We start from the raw sequence: 27,969 nt of genomic DNA on the forward strand, positions 1-27,969 counted from the left end.
GGGTTTTGTTTTAATGCATTGTCTTCGTGGAAGTCCTTTTTTGGGAATGAGGGAGGGGTGGAAATGATTAGAAACTGGGACACCAAAATGTGGTGAATGTCGGGCTCACAAAAAGTAATGCTCACCCACTGTTCGCTGCTGGTTGAATGTCAGATTTCTTTTTTTTTTTTTTTTTTTTTTTTTGCACTTAATTATACTTGTATTCTACAAAGGTCGGCCTCATCATGGGCTTATTCCTGATGCAGGAAACCCAGTGGCATGAGTGAATGGAAAGAATGGAGCAATCAAGACTTCAGAGATGTGTTTTTCTTACCTAACTCACGTAGTGCGGCAGAGAGCCCATTGTTCAGATAAGTAATATCTGGGAAAGTTGGTGCTACAGAAGTCATCTTATTTAATAACTAGTTCCAACGTCTGAGTCAAGGTGAATGAAATTTTAGAAGTGAACTTTTCTCTGAAACTTGAAGTAGGTGAATGTTCTTTCAAACCTGATCTAAACCAAGTGCTGTGATTAGAAGAAGCGCAAATCAATGTGTGTCCAGTTACAGTATAGAAGCACTTTAGTTCTACAATTTCAGACTATTCCACATATTTCGTTGCATACTTTGTTAGCCCCCTTTCATCCTGTTCTTTGATGTTCAGGCCCTCACAGAGTGGTTGATTAATTTCAGCACTGTGGTGACATTGACGTGGTGGTATGTGTTGTGCTGGTCTGAGTGGATCAGGCACAGCAGTGCTGCTGAAGTTTTAAACACCTCAGTGTCACTGCTGGACTGAGAACAGTCCACCAGCCAACAGTGTCCTGTGGGCAGCATCCAGTGACCTCTGATGAAGGACTAGATGATGACCTACACAAATGACAGTTGGGCTATCATCTCTGATTTTACATCAACAAGGTAGGAGTGTCTAATAGAGAGGACAGTGAATGGACACAGCGTTTACTCCATCACCCCTGCTGTGTTTGATCCAATCACACCAGCACAAAACACACTAACACAACACCACCACGTCAGTGTCACTGCACTGCTGAGAATGATCCACCACCCAAAAAATGCCTGAAAAATTGGACAGAGTGTAAATATAAGGAGGTGTATTTAATGAAGTGGCCATTTTGTGGCATAATATGGGCAGTCGTGGGCTGGAGGTTAGGGAGCTGGCCCTGTGACCGGAAGGTGGCTGGTTTTATCCCAAGTACCGACAATCCATAACACACCCAGTTGCTCCCCAGGCGCCATGGATAGGGCTGCCCACCGCTCCAGGCAAGTGTGCTCACTACCCCCTAGTGTGTGTGTATTCACTAGTGTGTATGTGGTGTTTCACTTCACGGACGGGTTAATTGCGGAGGTGGAATTTCCCCATTTGTGGGATTAAAAAAGTATCACTTATACTTACTTATAATATGGAAGGCCAGCCTAGGGATGGGAAATACGTCACAATACACTTTTCTGAGCACACCATAAATTTAAAGTATTTCAAGAACACTAGCTTCATATTTCATTACAAAGAGAACATAATCAGGCTGGCTTAACTGGTCTGGACGCAGAGCGGTAGTTAAATGGTGGGTACGCATCGCTGCGCTCTGTTTTTGATGGTATCTTTAAATGTGGCACTGCAGGTGCATTTCTTCGTTTTTTAAACTGATCAAACCTCAGAAAAACGGTATATGGAGATGCATGCCGTGTATGTTAATGTCTTCAAGTACAGTAATATCAGTGGAGAAGTCTAGACTGAATGTTGCAATGTGACTAGCAGAACTGAAACACTTAGCTAGGTAGCTAATTAGCCTGCCTAACCCATTAATGTTACATTCGTGACATAATTTCACTTCATGTATAATTTTGAATTTGTTTAATTTAGCATCTCATACATTAAGGACTGCCATATCATTTTGTATTCATGTTAATGATGGGGCAAACTTAGTTACGACATACAAGGCTAACAAACTAGCTATTGCTAGTGTTGACTCACAGAGCGTGTTGAGCATTTTTTCCATAATGTTGATCTCAAGATTCTAAAAGGCTGTTGACATTTTCTACGCCGTAAGAACCAGGTTGGCAACTGCAAAACTACCCGGTAGTTTCCCTAACAGTTGCTCTTGCATTTGTAGGACAGCTTAAGATGTCGTGGTCAATCATCAGCTAGCTTGGTGACAAATAAGTGGGAGGTTTCTTCCAGTTTACACACATCCTAGTGGATATATGCCACATATCCGTGCGTAACACAGGCTAAACTGACTGGTGGTAATGTTTTAATCATACTGCCCACCCCTACTTTCACATACACTTTTCAGACTTGGGCCTTATTGTATGACTGTGGGTGGTGTTCTGTAAAAAAGTAAAAAAAAAAAAAAATCAAGCAAATTTTGTGATGCATCAGATAATGAAAGTAAACTCGGCTTCAGTTGAGTTGTATTAAAGCACTCAAATGCATAACAGATCTGAAATGTAACTTGCTCATGAGATACCTGATACGGCCATTAAGCAGGAGCAAACAAGTCTGAGAGACTGTGTGAGTCACCCCGCTGTTGAAGAGAAAACTATAGCGCATGGAGAAACCACAGCACGTCATTAAGCAGTGTAGGCTTATGCAGACCTTTCTTGTTGCCTCCATTCATTGTAATGGCATGCAACAAGTTATCTGTCAGAGAATCTGTCATTTCAGTGGTGAAGGAAAGGAAAAACAGGTTAGGAGCAGGTACTCGGTGCACTGCCTGCACTCAGCAGCTATTGTGTTAGGTACATCTACTCTATAGCAGGACTGTCACTATCGATTGTGTTGGTCATTGAGCAGTCTGCTGATTATGTAGACAGTGGACTATGTAAAAATCTAAGTGTTTGGAAAAAGCCAAACAGTTAAATGGAGCTATGAAGTGACTGACGTTTGAATGAAGCATGCCTGAAGCTCCTCCCATTCAAACCAACTTCCCATGAATTTCCACTCTACCTACTGTTTGAATTCCTTCAGTTGGGTTGTAGAGGCAGGTGGTGTTCGTGATCAGATACAGTGCATTTTTTCACCTGCCATAAAAAGTCTGTTCTGTGTCTTCTTTATGTGAAATTTAGGATTGTAGAAAAGTCCCTATGTTACATTTAGGGCATCATATGCTTTCAAAAAGTGGCTAGAAGACTTGCTGGTTTTTTTTCTTTTGTTCTGATAACACTCCGTTTGGAGTGTGACTCTGAAAACCCTCCATTTGGAGGGCCATGAAGCCCTAACACTTCACCCTACCCTTCTATCTCAACAAAAACTGGGACACCCTAACCCTAACCCTAAACCTAAGGGCTAAGCAGTAGGGCCAATGGGTGAAATGGGACTGGGCCTACTAATTGTGACCTACTGCTGCCAGAAACAGAGAAGGAGAATGACACTTTTTTTTTCTTCTGGCAAAAGTAAAAAAAATAGAACTTGCACTTCAATATTATAAACAATATCTAACTTCTCTCTGTTCTACCTGTTGCTGGTGTGCTGGAAGTAAGTTTATTTTTGGCAACCTTGTGATACTATTTGAAACTAAAGCCCAGCAGCGAGGAGCTCAACTTTTCCCTTCTCTGCTATCAGTGAAGTCAGGCCAGGTCGCCTACAGAGCACCGCTAGAAGCCTGTTAATAAAGCAAAATTTTTTTTCCCATTTCAGAGGGCAAGAGTGCAGTGCTGAGTGATCCACCACTCAATAATACCTATTCTGTAGTGGTCCTGTGGGGGTCCTGACGTAATTGGAGCTGATAAAATGGACAATGAGTGGTCATAATGAAGTAGCTGTTTGGTGCATTTCTGTTCTTGGCAGCAGAATGCCTAAATTGTGATCTTTAAATGTAAATAACAATAATACAAAATACATCATTACACTGACATAAAAAGCCAATATTTTGAGAAAATGTCATTAATATGAGATACTAATTTGAAATGTTGATAATCTGCTGCCACAAACAGAGATTTCCTGTTCAGAGTTCCCTCTTCTGATGTTGACAACTCACCCTTCAGGAATGTGCAGGGTTTTGTAGCCTGATGCACTGTGTTTGGGACAAATGTAGCTGTGGGGTATACTTCGGCGAATTATGTGGAAGAATTTCACACTACGGGAAGCACACAAGAGGGCGACAGTGCGGATTCTAATAGTAACTGTGTAAACGATTAAGGAAGGACATCAGACAGGCAGGAATTTCTTTGTAGAGTGCATGCTCATTAAGAAGCAGCCTAATTGTTCTTTATGTAGGCAAAGTGATGTGAAAGGTTAATGACTAATTTGACAGGTGGTCTGAAATCAAATTCATCACTTTTAAAACACTTAAATAATTAAACACTTAAAATGTATGCACTCAAATGATGACCTCTTTGTTCTGAGTTTTTACTTAGTGATTCAGTCCCTTTGTTGAGGAGAGTTCGATTTGATCCAGATTCATTCTGCTGGTTCAGCACCTGGATTATTCTGCTGTTGCTGTCACTTCTCATTATTGAGGCTAGTCATCGTATTTCAGAGCAGAAGAATACGCTAAAACGTAGACTGTAATGATATCCTGAGTCATTGTGGCAGATTTTTCATAGCCTGTTTTGGACAAGCACTCCAAAAATGATATTACTGCTTTTACTGTCAGTGAATCATTTGGATCTTTGACAGTGTCAGATATAACTGAATATAAGGACGACGCAGTACATGCCTGTAATTGAGCATCATCACTAATTCATTGTTAACCGAATGCAAACAGAAGTAAGCTGACTTTCTTTCCCTGTATTTGACACAATGTCAAAGTACCATAAGTAAATCTGCTGCCAAAGGGGCATAAAAGTGGCTTAGCAACAAATGAGAGTGCAGGCTGCCATGGTATATGTAACTAGCAACCTAGCAGTTGGCTGGAGGGCAAGTTTACCAGCTAATATTAGCTGATAGCCAGAGGTGGACGAAGTACACAAATCATGTACTTGAGTTAAAGTAGAGATACCCAAGGTAAAATATCACTCCAGTAAAAGTAGAAGTCCTTACTCTAGACCTTAACTTGAGTAAAACTACAAAAGTATTTGCCTTCAAATGTACTTAAGTATAAAGTAAAAGTACTAAAAGAGTAATTATGGCTCTGATGTCCTGTTATCAGTTTTATAACTCGCTTCATGAACTCATTTCAGGTGAAAGTCCTCCAGTGTCTCTCTTGGTAAACCAGTCTTTTAATAGAACGTCATTAATTAGTGATGCTGACGTCTATTAAAATGATCATAAGCACAAAACACTGAAGGTAAACAGTTTCCATCAGGGAGAACCGAGTGGCTCTGAAATCACTTTTACACACAAGCAAAGTTTCAGTTTAAGATTACTTTGTAAATTAGTTACAAGTTGAATAAAATCTGTCTTTAAACTCAGGATCACAAATAAGTTTTCCTTTACTGTATTTATTTGTAGGTCTCTGCTCATAAACATAAACTAACTGTAACTAATTTACTATAAAATGAAAGTGTTTGTATGAATTCAGAAATAAAGAAACACGCCAGTCACGACTGCACATGTGGACATATTTCTATATTGTGGTCTGTTTACACAAAGTTAGGTTAGTTCATCATTTAGGTGACGCATGTGCTCCCAAATTTTTACACTGCTGCGCTGACGTTGAACCGTGTGCTGCACTGGGTCGGTATGACCAACAGGTCAAAACAAGCTCAGAACAAAGTGACCGCTGGGCCCTGATTGGTGCTCTTGCTTTGCACTTCTTTTGTTTTGACATGTTACATTTTTATACACACAGAAACCAAAAGGACCGACAGATTTCTCAAAGTGTAGCGGAGTAAAAAGTCAGATATTAGACTCTGAAATGAAGTGAAAGTCGCCCAAAATGGAAACACTTCAGTAAAAAACAGATACAAGAAAAAAACTACTTAAGTACAGAAACTAATTACATTTACTTAGTTACTGTCCACCACTGCTGATAGCTGTCATCATATGTTCAAACTCTATACCTACATAAGTCCTCTAGAGTGGCAAATATATTCACAGGGCAGGTGTCTGATTGATTCACAGAAAACTGCCTTACATTAGTGATGGACATCCTAAAAGAGTCAATTGTTTGGGGGTTCGACTGTTGGCCACTGACTGTCACTCAGAATTTCTGAGAGTCGAAATGCTTGGAATTGACTCTTTGGTTCTGTTGACTTTTTCATTGTAATTGGTTCGAGGGACATTCTGATGGAGGATGTGTGTAATAAAGGAAAGAGTCTGAGTTTAAGCCGTGTAAGTGTGTTTAATTACCAGCTTTATGAGCCAGCACTCTTCACCAGCCACTATAAGCACAAACTCAGCTCCCAGAATGTGCTCGATATGTCTGCCTGTACACTGCACCCTAACTCTGCATTTCAGGTTTGCAATACACAGTGCATAGAAATGGCACAAACATGAATGAAATAAAGGAAAACAAAAATAAACCATATTTTTCACAGAACCTGTGAAGCTGAAGATGGCTTCTTCTTCTCAAATGTCTTATTCCAATTCTCTTCATCACCAGCATTGGCGCTGTAGAGTCGTCCAAAATCTCTTGGTGCTGAAGCATTAAGAGTTCCTTTCACTGGAACTAAGGGGCCGAATTTTTTGGCCTAAAATGCATTTAGGCTACATTAATGGTGGAGGTGCAGCGTGCTGAGTGAAAATAGTTCCCAGTTAGTTATTTTTTAGATTTACAGCAACTTTGCTGTGTATTACGCTGAATATTCTGGATAGTAAATAAAAAAGGCGATTATATATCACCCTGATTCCTCTCACCACCAGTGTAAAGAAAGTTTTTTAATATGAAAAATATTCTAAGTGTTTATATCTCAATCACTGCATGCGGGACGTTTTACACTTTAATGGCCCACTGAGGATGAATTTTTGGAATGTAAATGAACATATTTAGCGACAGTTGAGAGTGAGAGAGAGAGTAAGGGAAGAGTCGGACCGAGTAGAGGGCAGAAAAGTAGCCTGGAGTTATTTGAACATCCATTACTGTCTGTCACTGATTAACACGGTTAGGGCCTGCAGGCTGACCGAGGCCGAGTCCCAAACGCATCCCTACGCCCTATATAAGGCACACTCGATAGGTCGCGCTATACCGGCTCACACAGCCCCACAGTGCCCTTCATGGTGACGTTTGTGACGGAGCCGAGTGAGAGTGGAGGAGTGCTGGCGTCACTCCTCCTTCAGAGGCGGTTCAGTCCCGTTACTCACTCAGCCTCTCTCTGCCCTGAGAGCGATAACGGAGCTGGAGAATGAGGCGAAGAAGGAAAGAGGAACATGCCCACAACTTTTACACGGATTCTGAGGCGCCGAGTCCTAAAATGCCTCCGCTCCTGAGATGGTGGACTGCGCTGATGTTCCTCTCAGGTAAAGAAGTTCTCCCCGCAGTTTTCAGCTCTGCTACCGGACAGCAGGTTGTTCCTCTTAGCGGCAGGTTGAGCTCTGGACACCACACTTAAGGCGGTGTCGTTTTCAGGTCTAAAAAAAACGAATAATTTGGTTTTCTTCCCAGCTATAAACAGTTAGTCTGCTACTAAGTCGAAAACGAAGTTGAAGCAGTTTGTGAAAGAGTCCTGGGTGAGCTGGAAAGTGTTCGCCGTAGCCTGGGACTGTATTTGTGTTGTTCTTGGCTTTATTCTCTGTCTTTACTGATATGCAGAGGTGGGTAGAGTAGCCTAAACCCCAAAACAGGTAGAAGTACTGTTGCTTCTGTGAAATGCCGACCCCAAGAAAAAGTATATTTACCCAAAAAAAAAAAAAAAAAAAAAAAAAAAATATATATATATATATATATATATATATATATATATAATATGGGCAGTGATTTTAGTCCTCAGCATTACATATAACCTAAATTAGTACATGTAACTATTCATCCACCTCTATTAGTCTCTATCTTGAATGCCACTATGTGAAATCAGTATTCCGACTGAAGAGCTTGAAGGGGAATCCCACCAATTTTCCAGAATTCCTCCATAATTCAGTGGTTGAGATGTGAACAGAGTCATTCGGAGTGATTTGATGTGAAATGGTTCATTGGTTCATTGTAGAAAAACTTACAGAGCTTCTTTTCAGTAGACGTGATAGGAACCAGAGGTCATGGTGTCTGCAACACAAGCACATTCATTTTATTTTCTATCCATATTTAATAGATGATGTTTATAATGATAAAACACTAGTAAATCTGGGGGGGGGGGGGGGGGGGGGGAGTTTTTTTTTGGAACTTTTATGCCGTGTAACGCCCTGCATGTACCTCGCCACCATGCATGGCGTTTAAAGGATACATTTGAAGCCAACACCTCAGAAATGTTGTAAAACAATGTCTAAGGCATCAGGCACATGTTCGTTTCATGTAATAGTGCTTTGGGATTTAGTTTTTAGAGGTATTAAACTTTTTAGATGTCTGGTTCCTATCAGCACCACTATGCTTCTGACTTCTGACTCTGGAAGTTTCTCTGGAACATTTCATGTCATTCATTGTTTACATCTTAATGACTTAATTATGCTGATTTTTTTAAGGGAAGTTCCAATAATCTTTCCAAATTTCTATGTAATCCATTTTATATGAACCTTTAAGATGTAAAGTGATTCAGATTGGTTTAATATGAGATGCTCTGTTCTGGAGAAACTCACAGTCAGAATGGTTAACAGTGGTGGTGATAGGAACCAAATGTCTGAAAATCTCACAAAAAGCTATTACACGAAAGTGTACACGATGCCTGAGACATTGTTTTTGGGGGGTTATGAGAACAGGCTTTGGTCTAAAATGTGTTTTTCAAAACTACAAATAAGGCAGGGGGGTACATGCAGGGTGACGTATAGCAAAATAGTTAAAGTAGTGCACACTGAGGCCAAAGAAAACCTTTTTCTCCTGATTTCCTGCTGTTTTATCCTCTTCGTCATTACATATAAAAACTAAGAAGACACATGTAGGTTCATTTGCATTGCAGACATCACAGGCTCTGGTGATCTGGCTATCATCACCACAGTGTCTGAGGTGGTACATTTCTCTACATTGCACCATTACATAGCGCTGTTGTTGGAAGAAAACCTTGTATCTTCAAAAAAAAAAAACTTTACAGGAGAAGGAAAAACATACTTTACTTTTGATGTAAGTCAATGGAAGCAGACATTTTTCCAAGTGATTTTGGGACGTTTGTTTTGGTCCATTCATCATGAAATTTACACATAATGTAAAGAGTAACATGCATATTCAAATTATGGCAGAAACTGAAAAATGACAAAAATGGAGATACAAGGTTTTCTTCCGACAGCAGCGATATGGAAAAGACATACATGTACTTTGTCCTTATTGAATACATTTGAAAATGTATTAAAAATGGCAAAAGCTTTTTTTTTCCCCCATGATGTTCTTTAGTGTTTGGAGCACATTTGGAAATCAAACAGTGATTTTGACATTCAGCCATGCCTGTGAATTTCTTGAATTATGTAAAAACTTTGAGAAATCTGTGGAGTTCCCATGTCTTGTGACATCTAATGTAATGTCTTGACCTTTTACAGTCAAATTAGTTCACGCTCAAGTCCTTTATTAACAAATGGACCAAGAACTGAGGTTGAAATTCGACTTAGTCGTTTTGTGCTGTTCACTTGAAGCGCAGCTGACTAAGCTCCACACACCGGCCATCAGTGTGAAACAGCTGAGCCTGCAGTTACACCTGACCTCTCCCTTCGCTTTAGCTCAGTAGACATGATCTCCTCATCTGCCGTCCTCCACTTTTCTCTTTCAGCGTAACTAGCGCGACATAATAAAACCACGATTGGAATGCGGCTCTCCTGCATCTCCGTCTGTGGGAGATTTCTCCACTACAGTCTGCCTTTCTGTTCCTGTAAAAACCCTGGAACTAATAACATTCCTCACTTATTCACCTAAAGGCCTTTGTAGGAGGGACTTTATTTAAATTTCTGCCAGGGCTCTTCTGAAGTTCCTCCTACAGAAGTAATAAACATGGCTCTCACTGCTGCTGGATGTTTTTCCAGAAAATACTTCCAAAGAATTTTTCGTGGAAGCTCTGTCGCGGCACACCCCTGAAAGAAACTCCCGCGTGAGGAAGGAAAGAAGAGGAGGACTTCTTTTTTCAGTCTTCCACCGTCCACTCCCGTTGTTTGTTCTGTCTCCTGCTGCGTGTTCTGCTAGGTCTTTGAATAACACAGGTTCTTTCTCTGTCATTAAAGGGGAATTCCACCAGTTTTTTCACAATGTCTGCGTAGGTCAGTGCTTTAGATGTCATTCAGAGTAGTTTGGTGTGGAAAGCTCCGTTCTAGAGAAGCTTAGAGTCCAGATTGTTCACAGTGGTGAACAGTGGTGATAGGAACCAGATGTGTGAAGACTTTAACACCTCTAAAAGCTACATCTCACAAAGTTATCATGTTAAATGTTAGTCTGTATATTTTAATCCATTTATGGCAGAGGGGTAAATGCAGGGTTTACTAAGACAACATAGAACCCAAGAAAAACGTATGTTTTAAAATTCACCACTATTAGAAGAAGATAGATAAACAGAACTTTATTGATCCGGCACATAAACATAGATATTAGGCAGAAATAAAAAGTAATAACACATAAGTTAGAGTAAAGCTTGAGGGAGTAGATATAGAAGTATATCTATTTGCATGTTTACATAGCTTCTAAGATGGATTTGTTGGGTTTACATTACCGTACTCAGTGGTATGAGTTTGTGTGCAACACTGCAAACATAATAAATCTGAGTCAGTAGAAAAATACTGATAAATAAACTCATGACTTGACTATTTTACCATCATCAGCATTACTCATAAAAGCTCGGCAGACAGGTGTAGCTTCACTGGTGGTTTTGGATAGTGAAGAAAATGGCTATATTTGTGTTGTAGTCATCATAACTTGTTCTTAAACTTACTCCTGTAAAGTCTGTACATTTCTCTAGAATTAACCACTTCACATCAAACCACTCCGAGTGACTTGGGTTACATCTTAACCACAGAATTATGCAGAAATTTAAAAATGAGTGGAATTCTCTTTTAAATTATGTTTCTTTTTGATACATTAAACTGTTATTTTGTGGACTCTCTGCTTGTAGTAGATCATCCGGACCTGTAAGGTCACAAATATGCTGAAAAACAAATCTGGAGAAAATGTATTACTGTGTTATTACCTTATTTATGTGTTCACTTACTTTTGCCAGTACATTTTATTCAAGTGGAATTGCTGTTAGATCAAGTGCAGCCTGTACTCTCGTAGTTCTGTATGTAGGACAGATGGAGCTTAATGAACTCCCATGTTGAAGGAATATCTGTTCATCACTCTCACATAAACTGGACTTTCCAGCCCAGATGTTTTTAGGCGTGTGTGTTTTCCTAAGCCCCCCCACCAGGAGAGAAGGATTATTAGACAATCAGAAGCACGGTAGCCCAGCGGAGTGTGTGTAAGTCTTCGCAATATGGACAAAATACCCAATTGTGGTTATATTGCTGCATATATAGACCTCTGAAGTTCGTCGTTCTGTAGCCAGCACCATATTAGGAGCTCTAGCTCTGTGTTCTATATGATATGTTTGGCCCTGCTTTTTGTTCCGTCAGTTCTTTTGTATTAAGATGCTGTTGAGGAGCTGGAATATGAATACTGCTACGTGCTAGGGATGTGTACGGGTACTCGAATGCTCTGATAACCAGATGAGATGCATTCGATTCGACTATAATGAAATTACTGTTCAGGTATTTGTTAGAGAAAATATACAGATCAAGAATTTATTGAAATGGCAATTTTGTGTTTAACAGGATTGTAAGATGTGGTCAGTTTACTCGTATTTGCGTACTCGTACATTACACTTTCCTCCTCTACACTTTTCTACTCTAATCAAGGATGTGAATGAGAAGGCACGGCCAGCTCGACTCGGCTGGCCGATCCCTGACAAGGCTGAACACTAGCTGTTGTTAGCTAGGCCCGGAAACAGTGGAAATACATTTTTCTGACAAGCTAGGAGGAGAAGAATAAGAAGAGGACAGATCTCCACCAGTGTTGGTTAAGGTTAGCTCTGTTAGTTCATTAGCTTATCTGAGGAAGCAGCAGCTGCTACTCAACCATTTCTTTTTCCTGCGGTTGAGCGATTATCCATTCATTGACGGTTACACGAGTATTAAAATTAGTTGGAATTGTAACGATTGGCCCCGCCCAGTCCTGTCCATGTGCTTCTGTTTTGGTTTTCAGTCCTGCCCTCTTGTTTCATGGCTCCACCCCTGATTGTTTCCACCTGTTTCCCACCTGTCCCTCGTTGTATTTAAACCCTCTGTTTGCTGGTCTTTGTTTGTTTGATGTTTGTTGGATGTACTGTTTGAAGTGTATGTATTATTTGAAGAGTTTTGTTTATTTCTCATCTGTTTGGAGTTCTGTGTTCATTTTGTCATGTCTGTCCCTCCTGCTCTCCGTATTGGCCATCTGAACCTGGACTATTTTGGATTTGCCCATAATAAATCTCACTTGTCTCCGCACAGGCATCCGTCTCCTCATCCCTCCTCGTCACAGGAATGTACATCCCTGGTTCATGTAAACTGCTTTGTTTGTTGAACTGAACCAACAAGCTTTGTTAAGTGTGGTAGTGAGATGGCTTTGGCTGTAGTGTAGGACAGTTTGGGGAAATTGGTGTTTCTATGTAACAGTGTTAAAATTCAGTAGTACACTGTAAAAAAAATGCACCTTTTTAACTCAAAAGGGTAAATAACCAGGTAAACCTGAAATCTGAGTTCATGGAACTTATTATTTTAAGTTCAATGAACTTAACATTTCAACTCATTTACTTACTTTTTTAAGTTAAAGTCATTGTTGACAGGGTTTAGTGACAGTGATGTCACAGACTTAGTTTGTGATAGCATTTCAGTGCACAGGAGCCTTAGGTTGCTTGTAAAATGTATGTATACATGTTATACAATTCATGAAATTAAGCATGTGGTGTCTCGTCCAGACATAAAGTAAACATCATAAGAATTAATCCTATTCTCTGACCTGTGAGCGGGTAATAGAAAAACCAGAGCAGAGTACTGAGCGGAAATATCTGCCACTCTCTGACCCAGTGACACAATTTGGAAAAATGTGCATAGAACAGAACGTATAATGTTTGGCGGCAATTTCAGAACTCTAATGCAAATGCCAGAACTGTGATGTGTGTGTTTATATAGAGTTATGCAGTTTTCTTTTGCCCATCTACGATATTTAGAGATTTACGCACTGAAGAAATCAACAGCTTTTAACCTCGGGCAGCCAACCGCAGTCTTTCAGGCTAATGAGCTGTTTCTGAGTGCGGACGGTTTGCGAGCGCTGTGATAATTAGCGCTTCTCAGCAGTGCTGTAATTTGCTGCATCATCGTCCTCTGGCTAATGATAACAGAGGGGAGGCTGAGGAGCAGAGCGGTAAAGTAGAGGTTCTACAGCCTTATCAGACAGTGAGTAAGAGGGGTGTTAAAGGCCAGAATGAGACAGTAACAGTGATTATGGTCAGTGAACTGAGTTTTTCGCATCGCACCAATGAGCTTTCTGTTCTCTCCTTTAGCCGTCCTACATATACAAAGTTTAAACTGAATTAAACTAAACATTTTCAAGTCGAGGTTGAAGTGTTGCTTCAGACCTTTGACCTGTTGCATACAGTTTTGTGTGCAAAAGCTTGATTTTCTAAGTGAAAGAAAGCTAACGTCATCTACAGGGAGCTTAAATATTTTTTTCTGAAAAATATAGCTATTTCTGTTTGAATATTTGATCATATTTGAAAAAAGTGTAAAATATAAAATGTGCCATAACTTTGCCACAGGGCACATTTTATATTTTATTGTTTTTTTCTTAAATCTAGCACATAAACAGTAAGTATGCACCATGTGCATCAATGTGAGTGTGTTTTGTTTTGTGTTTTGTTTTGTGTTTTCTGTAGAGGTTGAATGAACTTATTTTCACTTAAAAATGTCAATAAAACATGTCATTTGACATGTCATTTTCAATTCATTTTCAAATTCCTGTTTCAAAATATCCGTTTTCTTTTCTTTTCCTTTGTTTTTTAAATTTTATAATGTTGTAAATTTTTACTCAAGTTTCTCACCAGTTTAGTCATTTGCCAAATAGCTAGGTCTCCTCATCACACGTGAAGCTACCAAGCCCTTCAGCCCTCCAGCTTGGTAGCATCATCCATTCAAGTTTCTGCTAATGCATTGTTGTCAGACTGCTCAGCATGCTTGGAGAAAATTAGCTCCCTGTTCTGTTTTATCTGACATTGTGCTGAGGAGGCTTGTGCCCAGTGATAGTTAATTGAGTTACCATGGAAACAGCCCCACGTGACAAACAATCATTTACCGCAGAGTTTAAAAATTTGTTTGTTTATTGATTTATTACATGGAAACAGCAAGGCACAAGTATCTCCACACATAACGTGCTTGGTGATGTCATATCCTACATTAATACTACATTTATTACATCTAGCATAGATAAGATGTTCTAGAAACGCAGCTGGTGAACTCAATGACTGTTGAGCTATGCTGGCTGAGAGACATTTGCAGTGCCATTCTATCATACTAAACATTTACTGTACTGCACTTTTATTATGTTCTACTCACAAGTTAAGGTTCAACTCACATTCCTTCACTTTCTTTCCTTCTGAGGCCACGTCAATGTAAGGGTCCATCTCAAAATCTCCCCGAAACCTGCTTTAGCTGCTTACCCTTGTTATTTTCTACGTGGTTGTACTGATAGGAGGACTTTGTTACCAGCACAGGCCTAATACTGAGCAATGAAGGGAGCAGAAGGGTCATCCTACCCACCCGGGTAGAGAGTGACCAATTGTTCTCTTCTGGATTCACGACCATGGATGGCTGTGGTATTACCGGAGATTAAACTCACAGTCTCAGTTTGTCTATTCTGGAGCCGGCTTGGCTTTTCTCTCTTGTCTTAATCTCTTTCTTTCTTGTTCTGTGTCTCAGGTGTGTCGTGGTGCGAGGCGGTGCAGGTGACGGTGCGGGATGAGCGCAGGTTCGCCATGCTTTTCCAGTCTGTGCTTCTGCCCTGCCAGTACTCCAGCGTCTCCACTCAGGCGCCCGTGGTGCAGTGGTGGTACAAGTCCTACTGCCGGGACCGCACCCGAGACGCCATCAGCTTCCCCGAGAACCTGGGGGTGAGGGGCTCTGAACTGGGTCCCTCCTCCTATGTGGATTGCGCTGACAGCAGTCGAACAGTTCGCATCGTCGCTTCTGGGCAAGGATCCTCCTTCACCCTTGCCGAGTACTACAAAGGCCGAGACATCTCTATCATCAACAGTAATATAACGCTATTACTGCTAATGTTGTTGCTACTAACTTGCTGTTATACTAATCCAAGTGCTCACACTAGTGCTAGTGTAATGATATAAAATGAGTGGAATGAGTAATCAGTTTACTGTTGCTGCTGATTGTGAATTCTAGGGGTTTTCTCCATCCAAGGCTATTGCTCTCCGGCCATTACTAGAACTTTTGATAGAAGGGTGAAACACAGTGGCTGTGAATAAATGATAGTAGAATATTGTTAATCACTCATAATATTTCCAAAAATTGACCCCTTAACCTCTTAAGTGGACAGGTACTGTGTCTTATCACACACGTCTATAACCTAAGAATAGCTCAGCCAGTTTGCCTTGAAGTCCCCGTATTTACTGAAAAATAAGCCTTAGTATGTAAAAAGCCTGGGATTTTAAGGGGTTCAACTCTCAGGGACCTTTTTATGGATTCAGGTTCTTCACTCTCATAACTTCGTAACTTACATATTAGTTTCATAGGTGTAAAAAGTAATTGATTCATAGTCTCTCAACTCCTAATAACCTAATAATAACCCTGTCACTCAGAGGGTTATGTACATTTTACATGGTCAGCACTTTTTGTTTAAGACTTTAAGTCCAGTTAAAAAAAAAAATCAGCTATTTCTGCCATTGAATCCTCTCTTCTCATCCTTCAACGTTATTGTTGCATTCATTTGATGTAAAGATTAAGATATAACAAAGCTGAAAATGTGTTTTTATTGGAGATGCAACGTGACAGGAATTCTGGGGCGATATTTTTCATTTACATATTGGCTGATACCGATACATAAATGTTTCTAAAACATAGGGATGGTCTACCTAGATTACCTAGATTGGACCTTTTTTCCTGTATATAATTACAAATGCAGTAAAGTGAATAAAAGGCTGACATTTTAAACCAATAATCCAGCATTAGCTAAACATTCAGCTCCTTTGTAGTACAATAAATGCAATGCTAAGGCTGAAACATCAAATCTGCAACAACTGTGACAACATCGATAACCTCAATAATAAAAAAAAATATTGGCAGTGAATCTTGTTTTTGATTAGCGCTCAGCATGGTGACTAAACCGCAGTAAAACTGTAGTGAAAAGTTACAAACTGCATATTATACTTACAGATCTGCTCATCTACATTTTTTGAAAGCACACTTTCTCTTTGCTTTGGCTTCCTGCCTGCACAAAAACAATGTTTTAGGTCACCGAAAGTGCAGCTTTTGGAAGATGTTCTCCATGGTGGAGATTTTAAAAGTACTCATCTGTGTTTTCATGTGGAGAGATGAAAGTGCTGATATCATGCTCAGGGCTATAGCTGCATGAGGAGTGGTGAATATGATTTAGGACACTGCATCTGTCTTCGCTTTATCATTAGAGGAGGAATCATTTGAATAGAAAGGCAAAGCTCTTGTAGAATCAAATGATAATATTTAGCTTGCAATGTAAATTTTGTAGGTTTGTTCATTTATTGTTACTGCACCTTTGACATAGATTAAAATAGCGTTTTTCAGTGCAGCGCAGAAGATCTGTTGGTCTTGATCAAATGCAAATATGATATTATAAGGTGTTTTAGGGTGTTACAACACTGGGCAAGACAGGAATTATTCCTCATATTTTTAATTTCTCAAATGCAATGATGTGGATGGTGTGAAATACTTAGTCTTTGTGGTTACTGCCAGACTACTAGCTGCTTTTCTTATTCCTGATTAATTGATTTATCAAAGCCAAAATGAACTGATTCAATGATTATACACATCATCGTTGTTTGCAGAGCTTCAGCATTTTATTGTTACTGTCATAAACTTAGTCGATCATAAGTGCTTACCAAATTGAACTGTGAAAGACAATGCAGTGCATCCAACAATAAAGGCAGCACGTTGCTTCTTTTATATAATGATAGAAAGCATTAACACACAGAAGCTCCAGTTTTGCATTATATATTTTACTGCAGCCAGTGTGGACATACACATGTCGTAGCTCATCTGGAGATTTACAGGTGTTAAAGGAGACAAAGCCAGATGCTTATGCTTATGATGTGTTTGTTTTGATATTGTTAGATAATGTGGAGAACTATGAATGAAGACCACTGTTGCTGGTCAGAATGAGCTCATGTGAATTAGCAGGAATATTTTTCAGTCACTGTGAGTGATGTCACCATTTCTTGGTGAACTTATTGTTAACCAAGCTTAGACAGCTTAATGGACCATCTAACCAGTGTGAGACTGCTAGCCATAGTAGCCCATAAAGTGGAGCGATTCACGTTGGAGTAGACAGATATAAAAATTTGCGCTGGACAAGCAAGCCAATGAATCACATGGCCAGAATTAGGAATTTGAAGGCAGAATTATCTGGATCTCTTGTGGAAGGGTGAAAGTTGCTAAATGTTTTGTTTGCAATGCTGAATATTTGAATGAGTGAAATTTGAACTGGTCTGGTGATTTGCAAAGGAGAAAGTTAGTGTGTTAATACAGTAAATTATTCTTGCCTAATTTTCCACTAGTGTCCACTAGGGCCAAAGAATCTACCATGGCAAAAATGTACAATTTTGGATTTATAGGAAATATTGACTCCTGCTTGCATGTCTTGTTTTCCTTGTTAATGCTGAATATAGTGCACGGAAAGGTGTTCAGTATGTTTAGCGCTAAGTGCCTTGTGTGACTAATCACTAGATAGTTTAAGATTTGATCCACAGCTTTTGCTTTTGATCCACCACCTGTTAAAAAAAGAGTTGTCATCAAGGACGTAATGTCTATATGGAGACCTGTTAGTGTATTCACGCCAATACAAGCTTAACAGACTCAACATTTAAAACAGTGCTGACAGTCACATTCCATCTAAAACAATGCCTCTGAGCCATGAGTGTTTCTGGAGGTATCCCAAGTTCATTGCGGTTTTTTGAGAGTGGAGTGGAGCTCCCTTGAGGGAGGTTCAAAAGTCAATCATTCAGGATTAGCCCAACTGAGAACATATGACTTACCCTGAACACACTTTAGGCTGAGTGGAGTAAACAAGAGATGGAACACGAGGTCATGGTGGTGGTTAAAGTGGTTAGTTGCGTATTTATCGTTTCTAACATTCTCAATTGAGAAAGAGCCCCACAAATGATTCTGTAATTAAAATAAATGTGCTGTTTTGAAAGCGCAGATATGAGTTTTTGATGGGTCCATATCATGGAAACCCCAGTTTTTCTTGCTTTTGTTGTAAATAAGAGCCTGATCTAGTTTGTAAACATGGTTAAAGTTTCCCCTGTCATTATGATTCATATATGAAAAATATGCTGCAAAAACAGCTTGTTCATTCATTGTTTTTGTGATGTTGAGTCCATCGCATTTACACATGTCTGCCTAATCAGCCTTTAGGTCAAAGTAGGTATACGTCATTCAGTATTCCTTGTTATGCACATATTAGGAACTCTGGGTCTAAGCCCCATTTCTCTATGGCCAGAATGAATAGGGTTTTCAAAAAGTCGCCTCTATCGCCCCCTGTGCTAAATAAAAATGTTCAGAACCCGATACGTTTTGTCCTGTGAACATTTTTCTCCCAGATACCTCTGGATCCTCTGAATTACAAGGCTGTTAAAGAGCTATAATAATAATAATATTGCTACATGTGAGCTAAAGCTACTGCGCATCAATTTGATGTCACTAAACTACATTAAACTGGTGGGCTGAGCCGGTGCTCAGGCGAGCTGTGCTACCTTATCAAAATGTTCTACTGTAGCGCATAATTACAGTATTTATATCCATAAATAAAACCTCTAGGTGGGATGTTTAGCTAAAACTCCTCATCAAAAATACTCCCCTTGTTAAAACTAAGAGGCTGAATTTAGTTTCTTTTTTGTAGCTTCTTGTTTGAATATTCCCGTTCCACCGTAGTTAGTTCAGTGAAACAGCAAAAAAAAGTTAGTTACTCAGCTGTTAAGTGGAAATAGTGAATTATCATTTCATTCATATCATGGCTTTCAAACCTCTTTTTCGTCGACTGCTTGTTCAAAGTTTCCTGTTCCACCTTAAATGCGGCAGTGGTTCAGAAAGTGACTGCTGCGCCATTTTAGGTGGAGTGGGAAAAGTCAAACAAAAAGCGGACGAATGTCCTGAGAGATGTCCTGAGAAAATGTCCTCAGTAAAATGTTACCAGCATTAAAACAGTAATGAGGATACTCTAATCGGCTAAATCACTTTATCAGCGGTGAGCAGTGATTAGTCTGTACTGGATCAGCCTGAGTGCAGGTACGTTTGTAGATCTTTTCAAATCCAGCTAAAAGGAGAGATCTACGGTGTCTCAGTGAGCATCAGGTGAAGAACAGGGAACTGCAGGGAAACCTGGTGATGTTATTCTGACTCCTTTTCATCGCCCAGAGTCTGAACATGGAAATGTTTACTGCCACTGTAACCGGCTTAAGGAGGCTGTCAGTCTAATTACATGAACATGAATGTAGCAGTATTCATATTTCAACTCTTTAACCACCTCGTAATTCAGAGGATCCAGTGGTGTTCGAGAGAAAAATGTCCACAAGACAAAACGTATCAGGTTCTGAACATTTGTATTCAACACAGGGGGCGCTAGAGGCGATTTTTCGAAAACCCTATTCATTCGTTCCTAATATGGGCATAACAGCATGGACCCGACTACAAATTGACGACACGACAACAGTGGTCTGTAGCCTTAGCTCTGCCCAGTTCTAAAGCCTGGGGCACAATATAGAACAGAGGTCATTTACATCGGTCAGATTTACACGGTTACAAAAACAGCCTGTTTTATTCTAAGGAATAAAGAGAGATTGGAAATTTCTCATGGAAAATAATTGTGATTGTTTTTGGTACATAAACCTGCACAGACATCATAAGTGAAGCTACGAACAACAGTGGCTTAGCGACAGCTAACAGGCCACATGCACCAAAAAATATGTTTGGTTTTGCTCATCATTCTTACACCAGTCACTGGACTTTGTGTTCTCACAGATTTCGTCTTTATTTCATTTATTTCATTTATTGTGTGTAACATCAATGTCAGTTAACATGCCGCTGCTGTAAACTGAGCAGTTCACTTTCGGCTTTCTGTCACTCCAACAGCAGTCACTTGACTTTGCTCTCTAAGACATGTGTTGTTGTTGTCTACACTCGTCTCAGCAGGGCAGTTATTTAGAATCGGACCTGTACTGTGGACTGTGGCATTGTTTCGGTCTGTAGCCTGCTCGCTAAGCTAATGTTAGGTTAGCTACCAGGCTACAGATACAAATACCACATAACAGGTTTCTGTCCAGCTTTCTTTCACTACAACATCCTTGAGTTGCTTGAGTTTGCTTCCTTAAATTTGTGTCACTGTCGTCTAAACGGTACTGCCAGTGTAGCTTCGGTTTGCCAGAATCAGACCTGTTCTTTGGTGACCAGAGCAGTTATGCTGGCTAAGCTAATGCTTACCAGCTCCTCTCTCCTAGTCAGCAGCACTCACTTAGCAATTGTTGCTGGATAGATGGTTTGATATTTATTGAATGATGGATTGAAAATTATGCACTGCATTCACTTTATTTGGTGACCGTGTAAGGAAACTGAATGTTTTGATGCTTTTAAGTTGCTTTCGCAACAGACACCTCCTCCCAACTTGGTAATATTTAGAAATGGTCTAAATGAATGAAAAATGTGGACACCATGCAACCCCAATGAGTCCTTTAACCTGTCTGTGGGGGCTACAGTACATACCCACACAAACAAACTGATTGCATTGCAGTGGTCAGTGGTATGTTGGAGAGGAAGTCCATTGAATGCACTGTGGTATCTGGCACTGTTTCAGACAGCACTGCAAGTGTGCTCAGCATTTTAAATTGTGCAGCTTGATTTACGCCGCATTAAATCTCACTTTCACACTGTGTGTATGTAGAAAAAGAAGGCATGTTAGTAGCAAAGAGGATTTTTTGTTTCTGCTTATGTCTCCCTCTTTCTTTCTCTCTCTCTCTCTGTTTAGTCTTTTGTATGGAGGATGTTAATGGGCGGTGGTTCCTCTGGTGAACCCACAGCTATGTTCAAACACTGTGGGCCGGTGCCAGGGTCCTCCTGAGGACAGCAGTTTGTCAAATCACCCTGATCCCTTATAGGATGAGTTGGAGATCTCTAGCCTCTGGAATTTGTCTCTGGACACCTTCAGGTTACATAGAAGTTATAACGAGAGGGCTGAAAATATTGGGGCAGTTCACATTGTAATATTTTTTGTTTTTGCCATTCTTATAAGAATATTTGAAAAATAGGAATAAAAAACGCACCCAGATGAACTATTCCCAGATTAAGCTAATTATACCTCTATGTTAATGCTATAGTGCGGTTACATAGTTACATGTTGAGGTTGTGATATACTTTCCAAAAAAATGGAGACACCCTTGATGTGACAGTTAAACATTTGCCTGCATTATTTTGAGAATAAAGTAAACAGTAAACAGGGGGTACATTACCTCTGAAGAAGGAATATAGACTTCAAGGAGTGTTATAAAGGTTCATTTGTAAGGCCTCGTAAGGAAGTAATAAGGGAAATCACTAATGCTGTATTCACATGTTGGCATTGATGCTTCATAGCGGTATGCAACAGAAGGAGGCACACAGAAATGGAAATATTTCCATAGTTGAAATATTTCCAATGTTACCGGCAAAGCTGGATGAATATCTGAGAAGAGCTTTAGCAACATTGATTCTTTTTAACGTGGAAGAAAGACAGGGAGACACTTTCTGGCCTTTTTTTGTTATATAATACTGGGTGATCCTGGAATTCAACAATTTATTTCACCACCTGGGTTGATGGTAAAAGAAAACTGAGCTCAGCGGCAGAATTTTCTGTTGCGGCTCCTTTGAAAACAATCGATATCCATCAGTCTACTGCTAAAATGTGAACGCAGCAATTAGGGTTGATTGAACACTGAACAACTGCATGCATCATAAAGACAAATTAGGAACACTCCCAGAGAGCCTGTAAATAACAATAGTTGTCATTATTATTAAGCATTGTCAATTAGATTGCAGCTCCTGGTGTAAGGGGGAGCGAGGAGGCAGACGCACACGCTGAGATAAGTGAGATTTATTATGGGCAAATCCAGGGTCGTGGTCAAAACAGTCCAGGTTCATATAGCCGACACGGACAGATCGAGGAACAGACATGACAAAAACCAGAATCCACACATTAAACAAAGACCAATACTATCATACAAAGACTGGGGCTTAAATACACGTAACAATGAGGGACAGGTGAACACAATCAGGGGCGGAGTAACCAAACAGGGGGCAGGACTAAAACCAAAACAAAGGAGCACATGGACAGGACTGACACCTGGCAGCAGTGTGGATAGTGTTTCTCCAAAATATTGTGTACTCTGTTTGTCTTTAAGGGCCCATAACACAGGAAACAGAATTTTCCTCACTTTTTAATAAAGGAGTTTGAAGTAAAATTTAAACTTTGTTAAAGTTTCACAACTTTAACAGTGTACCAAAAACAGTCATCATTTAGTTTTACTTGATCATTTTCCAACCTCTCTTTATCCCTTAGGCTGTTTTTGTTACTGCGCCTGACTGATGTATGTGATCTCTGACTGAGCTGTATTGTGCTTCATGCAGAAAGCACTCAAAACTGAAACACTGTGTACAACTTCTTTGTGAATGGGTGGAGTTAAACTGCTCCAGGGTAAATATGTGGAGATATGTGAATAAGTTGGTTCTGGTGACATCGCAGAAATAATGAACTTAATGAACTCCTTACAATCATCTCATCTCTTTGCTCTGCCATAATTGTGCTTGGTCACTTCACTATCCATGTTGATACTGAATGCTCTTTCACATCTGAGTTCCTTTCTGCTTTAGAGTGTTTTAACTTGATGCAGCATGTTAATTTTCCAACTCACACTCATGGTCATACTCTTGATTTACTCTGCTCTACTGGTTTGAATGATATCTCTGTCTCTGGTTCAGTTTCTGGTATCTCTGACCATAAGCTCATTGAATGTACTTTTCATATTTCTACTCCTCCCCCCTGTGAAAAAATCTCTGTTTTCTATCGTGATATTAGGTCTGTCAATCTTAATCTGTTTGCTGCTTCTCTTCAGTCTTCAGCCCTGTCTGACCTACATAACCCATCATCCCCTGAGAGCATGGTTTCTCTTTATAATGACACTGTCTCTGGACTGCTTAATGATTTTGCCCCTTTTAAGAATAGACTCCTCCCTGAAATTTACATTTCACCCCTTGGGCAGATTATTTGTAGCCATGGACTAAACTTCCATTGTTATGCTGATGATATACAGTTATATCTCAGTACACACACACCTTCAGATACCCCTCCCTGTACACTAATTCAGTGTATTTCTGATTTAAAGCTCTGGATGCATAATAACTTTCTCATGCTAAACACTGCTAAAACTGAAGTCTTACTGGCTGGCCCTAAACCTCTACTATCAAAGTCATCCAATTTTTCAGTTAGTATTGATGGCCTGCTCGTTAAGCCTGCACCTGTTGTTAGAAATCTTGGTGTTTTACTCGACCCATCACTCAATTTTGATCTGCACATCAAATTCCTCACCAAGACTGCATTCTTTCATTTATGTAACATTGCTCATCTCCGACCGTTCCTGTCTGATAAAGATGCCAAAACTCTGGTTCATGCCTTCATTATGACCCGCATTGACTATTGTAACTCCCTCTTTGTTGGTCTCCCTGTAAAGTCTATCCAAAAGCTACAGTACATTCAGAACTCTGCAGCTAGAGTTCTCACCCACACTAAGCGTTCAGCTCATATCACCCCCATTCTCTCTCAGCTACACTGGCTACCGGTCCCGTCCCGTATAAAGTTTAAAATCTTCTCACTTCTCACTTTCAAAGCTTTGCATAATCTTGCTCCCCCCTACCTCAGAGAACTGCTGACCTCTTACACTCCCTCTCGCTCTCTCAGATCTTTTAGCATTAACTTACTTGCTGTTTCACGCACCAGACTTTCCACCTTGGGAGGGAGGTCCTTTAGTGCCATGGCCACCAAACTCTGGAATTCTCTTCCTCAATCCCTCAGGCACTGCTCTTCTCTTTCTTCTTTTAAATCTGACTTAAAGACTTTTCTGTTTAATGCACATTTTTCTTCCTCCTCCTCTGTATAGTTTTTTTTTTTTGTCTTGCTATGTGAAGCGACCTTGGGTTTGTGAAAGGCGCTATATAAATGTAATTTATTATTATTATTATTATTATTATTATTATTAAATAATCACTTCAAAATAGGTTGTTTTTGCAGCTTAGCATTCACATTAGGACTTTATGGACTGGGAAAGTTCACGGTACATTTTGAAATTGACAGTGTTTGCATATTACTTTAAATTCCTTTATTCTAGAAAAGTAAGGGAAATGAGTTTTTCTTTAATGTGGGCCCTTAAAATGCTTTATTTGTTTGAAGTGTGAAGTTAAAAAAAATCATTATGCTCATTTTTTCCCAGTCTTCTTTGGGTGGAGTGTGTGGGGGTTGATCTGTGTCCATTCTTGGATCAGAAAACAAGTGGGTGGCCTGAAACGTCCTCTGTCAGTTATTCAGCAAGACAATGAACCATTTTATTGCATCCTTTCAGATTCAGTGTAAGAACTTTTTGGGTCTCTGTTTCAGTTCTGGTAGTGTAGCAGTAAGTGGTCTCATTGCGTTACTATCTAACGTGACTCCTGACCCCTTATTATAATATGTAATCTAGCTCTGTTCTTCCACATCAGCTTTCAGTCAGTCTGCGTCGGGCAGTCAGTTTACACTGTTGCTCCTTACAGGAAGGGCCGTCCATTGTGTTGACCATTTCCTGTTCCTGAAATAGGTCTGTTTACTCACTGCATGTCTACCAGCCTGAGGGAGGATCTGTAACCCTCCTGCTCCCCCGCTTACATTTTAACAGTCATTACTGACACATTCCAGACTTCCCCAATTCTTCCACATTATTTTTCATCTGGAGCAGCGCATCTCTTCACTTCTTCAGATGGTGCTACGGAAAAGATCTTAATGTTGTGAAAATGGCTCGGATTTGCGTTCACGTGTACACTGACCATTAAGTACACTTTCTTGTATATATGCTGTTTGTCCATTTTATCAGGTCCATTTACCATATAGGTGCACTTTGTAGTTCTGCAATTACAGAACACAGTTGGATCAGATACGGCAGTGCAACTGGTGTTTTTCAACACTGTGTTCACTCACTGTCCACTCTATTACACTCCTACCTTGTTGGTCCAGATGTGAAGTCAGAGACGATAGCTAATCTGCACAGTTTGTGTCGGTCATCCTCTAGTCCTTCATCAGTGGTCACGGGATGCTGTTGGCTGGATATTTTTGGTTGGTGGACTGTTCTCTGTCCAGCAGTGACACTGAGGTGTTTAAAAACTCCAGCAGCACTGCTGTGTCTGATCCACTCAAACCAGCACAACACACCCTAACTGATTATTAAAAGAATAAAGACATTGCAGAGCTACAGTAACCGTAGCCTTCAGGCCACTTCACATGGTTAAGCTGTTTAGCTGTTTACTGTTACTGGAGAAAGATGCCGCAGATGTAGGTTAAGAGGAACCTCTGTATGTCAGAGTGAGGAGTGGCCTACCGTTTGTATTTACAGCTCTTTTTTTGTGCACCTCTAAAAACCCATGATGGTATCATCAGTTGGTGATGGCTAGGGGGTTGATCACACAGTGGTATATTATACATGATATTCACCAGGAGCAAAACATTAAGTTTATTAGCTGTGCACTAATGCTGCAGACATTTAAGCAAACTTTTTAGTTTTCTGGTAATAAACTTAAAACTGTCCATTATTTATTTTAAAAATGACAGTTTTACTAATGTTTATTTTTTATAAAGTTAATGTTGCTTCCATAATTATAGTTTGGCTTGTATTGTATATATTAGTACCTGCACCCTGTGTTAAGTTTAATGAAAAAACACTTTACATCTATTGCTCAACAAAGTGATTCAGAGTAGTTTGGTGTGAAATGATTCACTGTAGAGAAACTTAGCAGAGGAGGGAACAAATAAAAGTTACAAGTAAGAGTCTCGAGTTTTTATTCTCAAGCCCCAAGTCAAGAGAGTTGAGTCTTGATTCAAGTCCTGAGTCAGTGCAGGCGAGTCTCAAGTCAAGTCCAAAGTCAACAGTCCTAATCTTCAAGTTCTAAACAAGTCGTTCTGCATTCTTCAGCTAATTTAAGGCCAAAACACTGAATAATGGTAACCATACTGTAGCCCGGAGCTCTCACCAGCACAGCCATACTACTGCGCACTGGAATCTTTAGCCTTTTAATGAAAGCACGTTAGCAGTTTTTTTTCTCCATAGAGCACAAATAGCCATGGCAGGCGTACTGGTATATTCAAAGAGTACTGCAAATTCACATGAAAAGAATTCCTGTTGAACTTAGTTTAAAAAAAGTCAAATTTTATTTGAAGATAATTTTGACGATTTTGGGGGAACACTGGGTGCACAGGATCCGAGTCACTGGTGTTGAAGTCAAAGTCAAGTCTCAAGTCTTTCTTGACTTTCAGAGTCTAAAGTCATCAAATAAAGTCAGAATATCTACCACACAAATATAGCCATTTTATTTAATATGTCAGAGTTTTATATGCAGTGTTGATGATGGTAAAACAGTGGTAAAAAATAAGGATGCAGATATCCTGCATGTAACTTTCTATCATGAAAGAATTTTAAAAATTATGTTTTATGCCCAAAGCTGGTCTCGAAATTATTGTAAATCAGTGTGGCAGGCATCAAGCAGCATATTCATAATCATTTCATGTTATAACTTATGACAGAGTTATAACTTATAACAGAGTTATAACTTAGAACTTCCATCCATCCATCCATTATCTTCCGCTTGTCCGGGGTTCGGGTCGCGGGGGCAGCATCCTAAGCAATGAAGCCCAGACCTCCCTTTCCCCAGCCACTTCCACCAGCTCTCCAAGGGGGATTCCGAGGCGCTCCCAGGCCAGCTGGGCGATATAGTCGCGCCAGCGTGTCCTGGGTCTTCCCCGGGGTCTCCTCCCAGGTGGACTCGCCTGTGACACCTCCCGAGGGAGGCGTCCAGGAGGCATCCTAACCAGATGCCCGAACCACCTCAGCTGGCTCCTCTCGACGTGAAGAAGCAGCGGCTCTACTCCGAGTCCTTCCCGGATGACTGAACTTCTTACCCTATCTCTAAGGGAGAGTCCAGACACCCTGCGGAGGAAACTCATTTCGGCCGCTTGTATTCGCAATCTTATTCTTTCGGTCATTACCCAAAGCTCATGACCATAGGTGAGGGTGGGAACATAGATCGACCGGTAAATCAAGAGCCTTGCCTTATGGCTCAGCTCTTTCTTTACCACAACAGACCGGTAAAGAGCCCGCATCACTGCTGACCCAGCACCAATCCGCCTGTCAATCTCCCGCTCCCTTGTACCATCACTCGTGAACAAGACCCCGAGATACTTGAACTCCTCCACTTGAGGCAAGAGCCTATCCCCGACCCAGAGAGGGCTCTCCATCCTTTTCCGCCTGAGAACCATGGTCTCGGATTTAGAGGTACTGATTCTCATCCCAGCCGCTTCACACTCGGCTGCAAACCGATCCAGCGAAAGCTGAAGTTCGCGGCCTGATGTCCCCAATAGGACCACATCATCTGCAAACAGCAGTGATGTGACCCTGAGGTCACCAAACCGGACACCCTCCATCCCTTGACTGCGCCTAGAAATTCTATCCATAA

The 27,969-nt window shown here is 40.3% G+C and overlaps 1 protein-coding gene across 7 annotated transcripts in view; it reads left to right on the top strand.

Moving 5' to 3' along the window:
- Positions 1–7,171: 7,171 nt before the first annotated feature.
- The window catches only part of LOC108429807 (immunoglobulin-like domain-containing receptor 2), a 55,050-nt gene continuing 34,252 nt past the window's right edge, over positions 7,172–27,969 (top strand). For all 7 annotated transcript variants that reach the window (XM_037543631.1, XM_017701825.2, XM_017701826.2 and 4 more), the window contains exons 1-2: positions 7,172–7,335; positions 14,917–15,249. In XM_037543631.1, the coding sequence (XP_037399528.1) occupies positions 7,221–7,335; positions 14,917–15,249 (448 nt within the window). In that variant the 5' untranslated portion in view covers positions 7,172–7,220. The remainder of the gene's footprint in view (positions 7,336–14,916; positions 15,250–27,969) is intronic.

Source organism: Pygocentrus nattereri, chromosome 12, assembly GCF_015220715.1.
Source record: "Pygocentrus nattereri isolate fPygNat1 chromosome 12, fPygNat1.pri, whole genome shotgun sequence".
NCBI classification, from domain to species: Eukaryota; Metazoa; Chordata; class Actinopteri; order Characiformes; family Serrasalmidae; genus Pygocentrus; species Pygocentrus nattereri.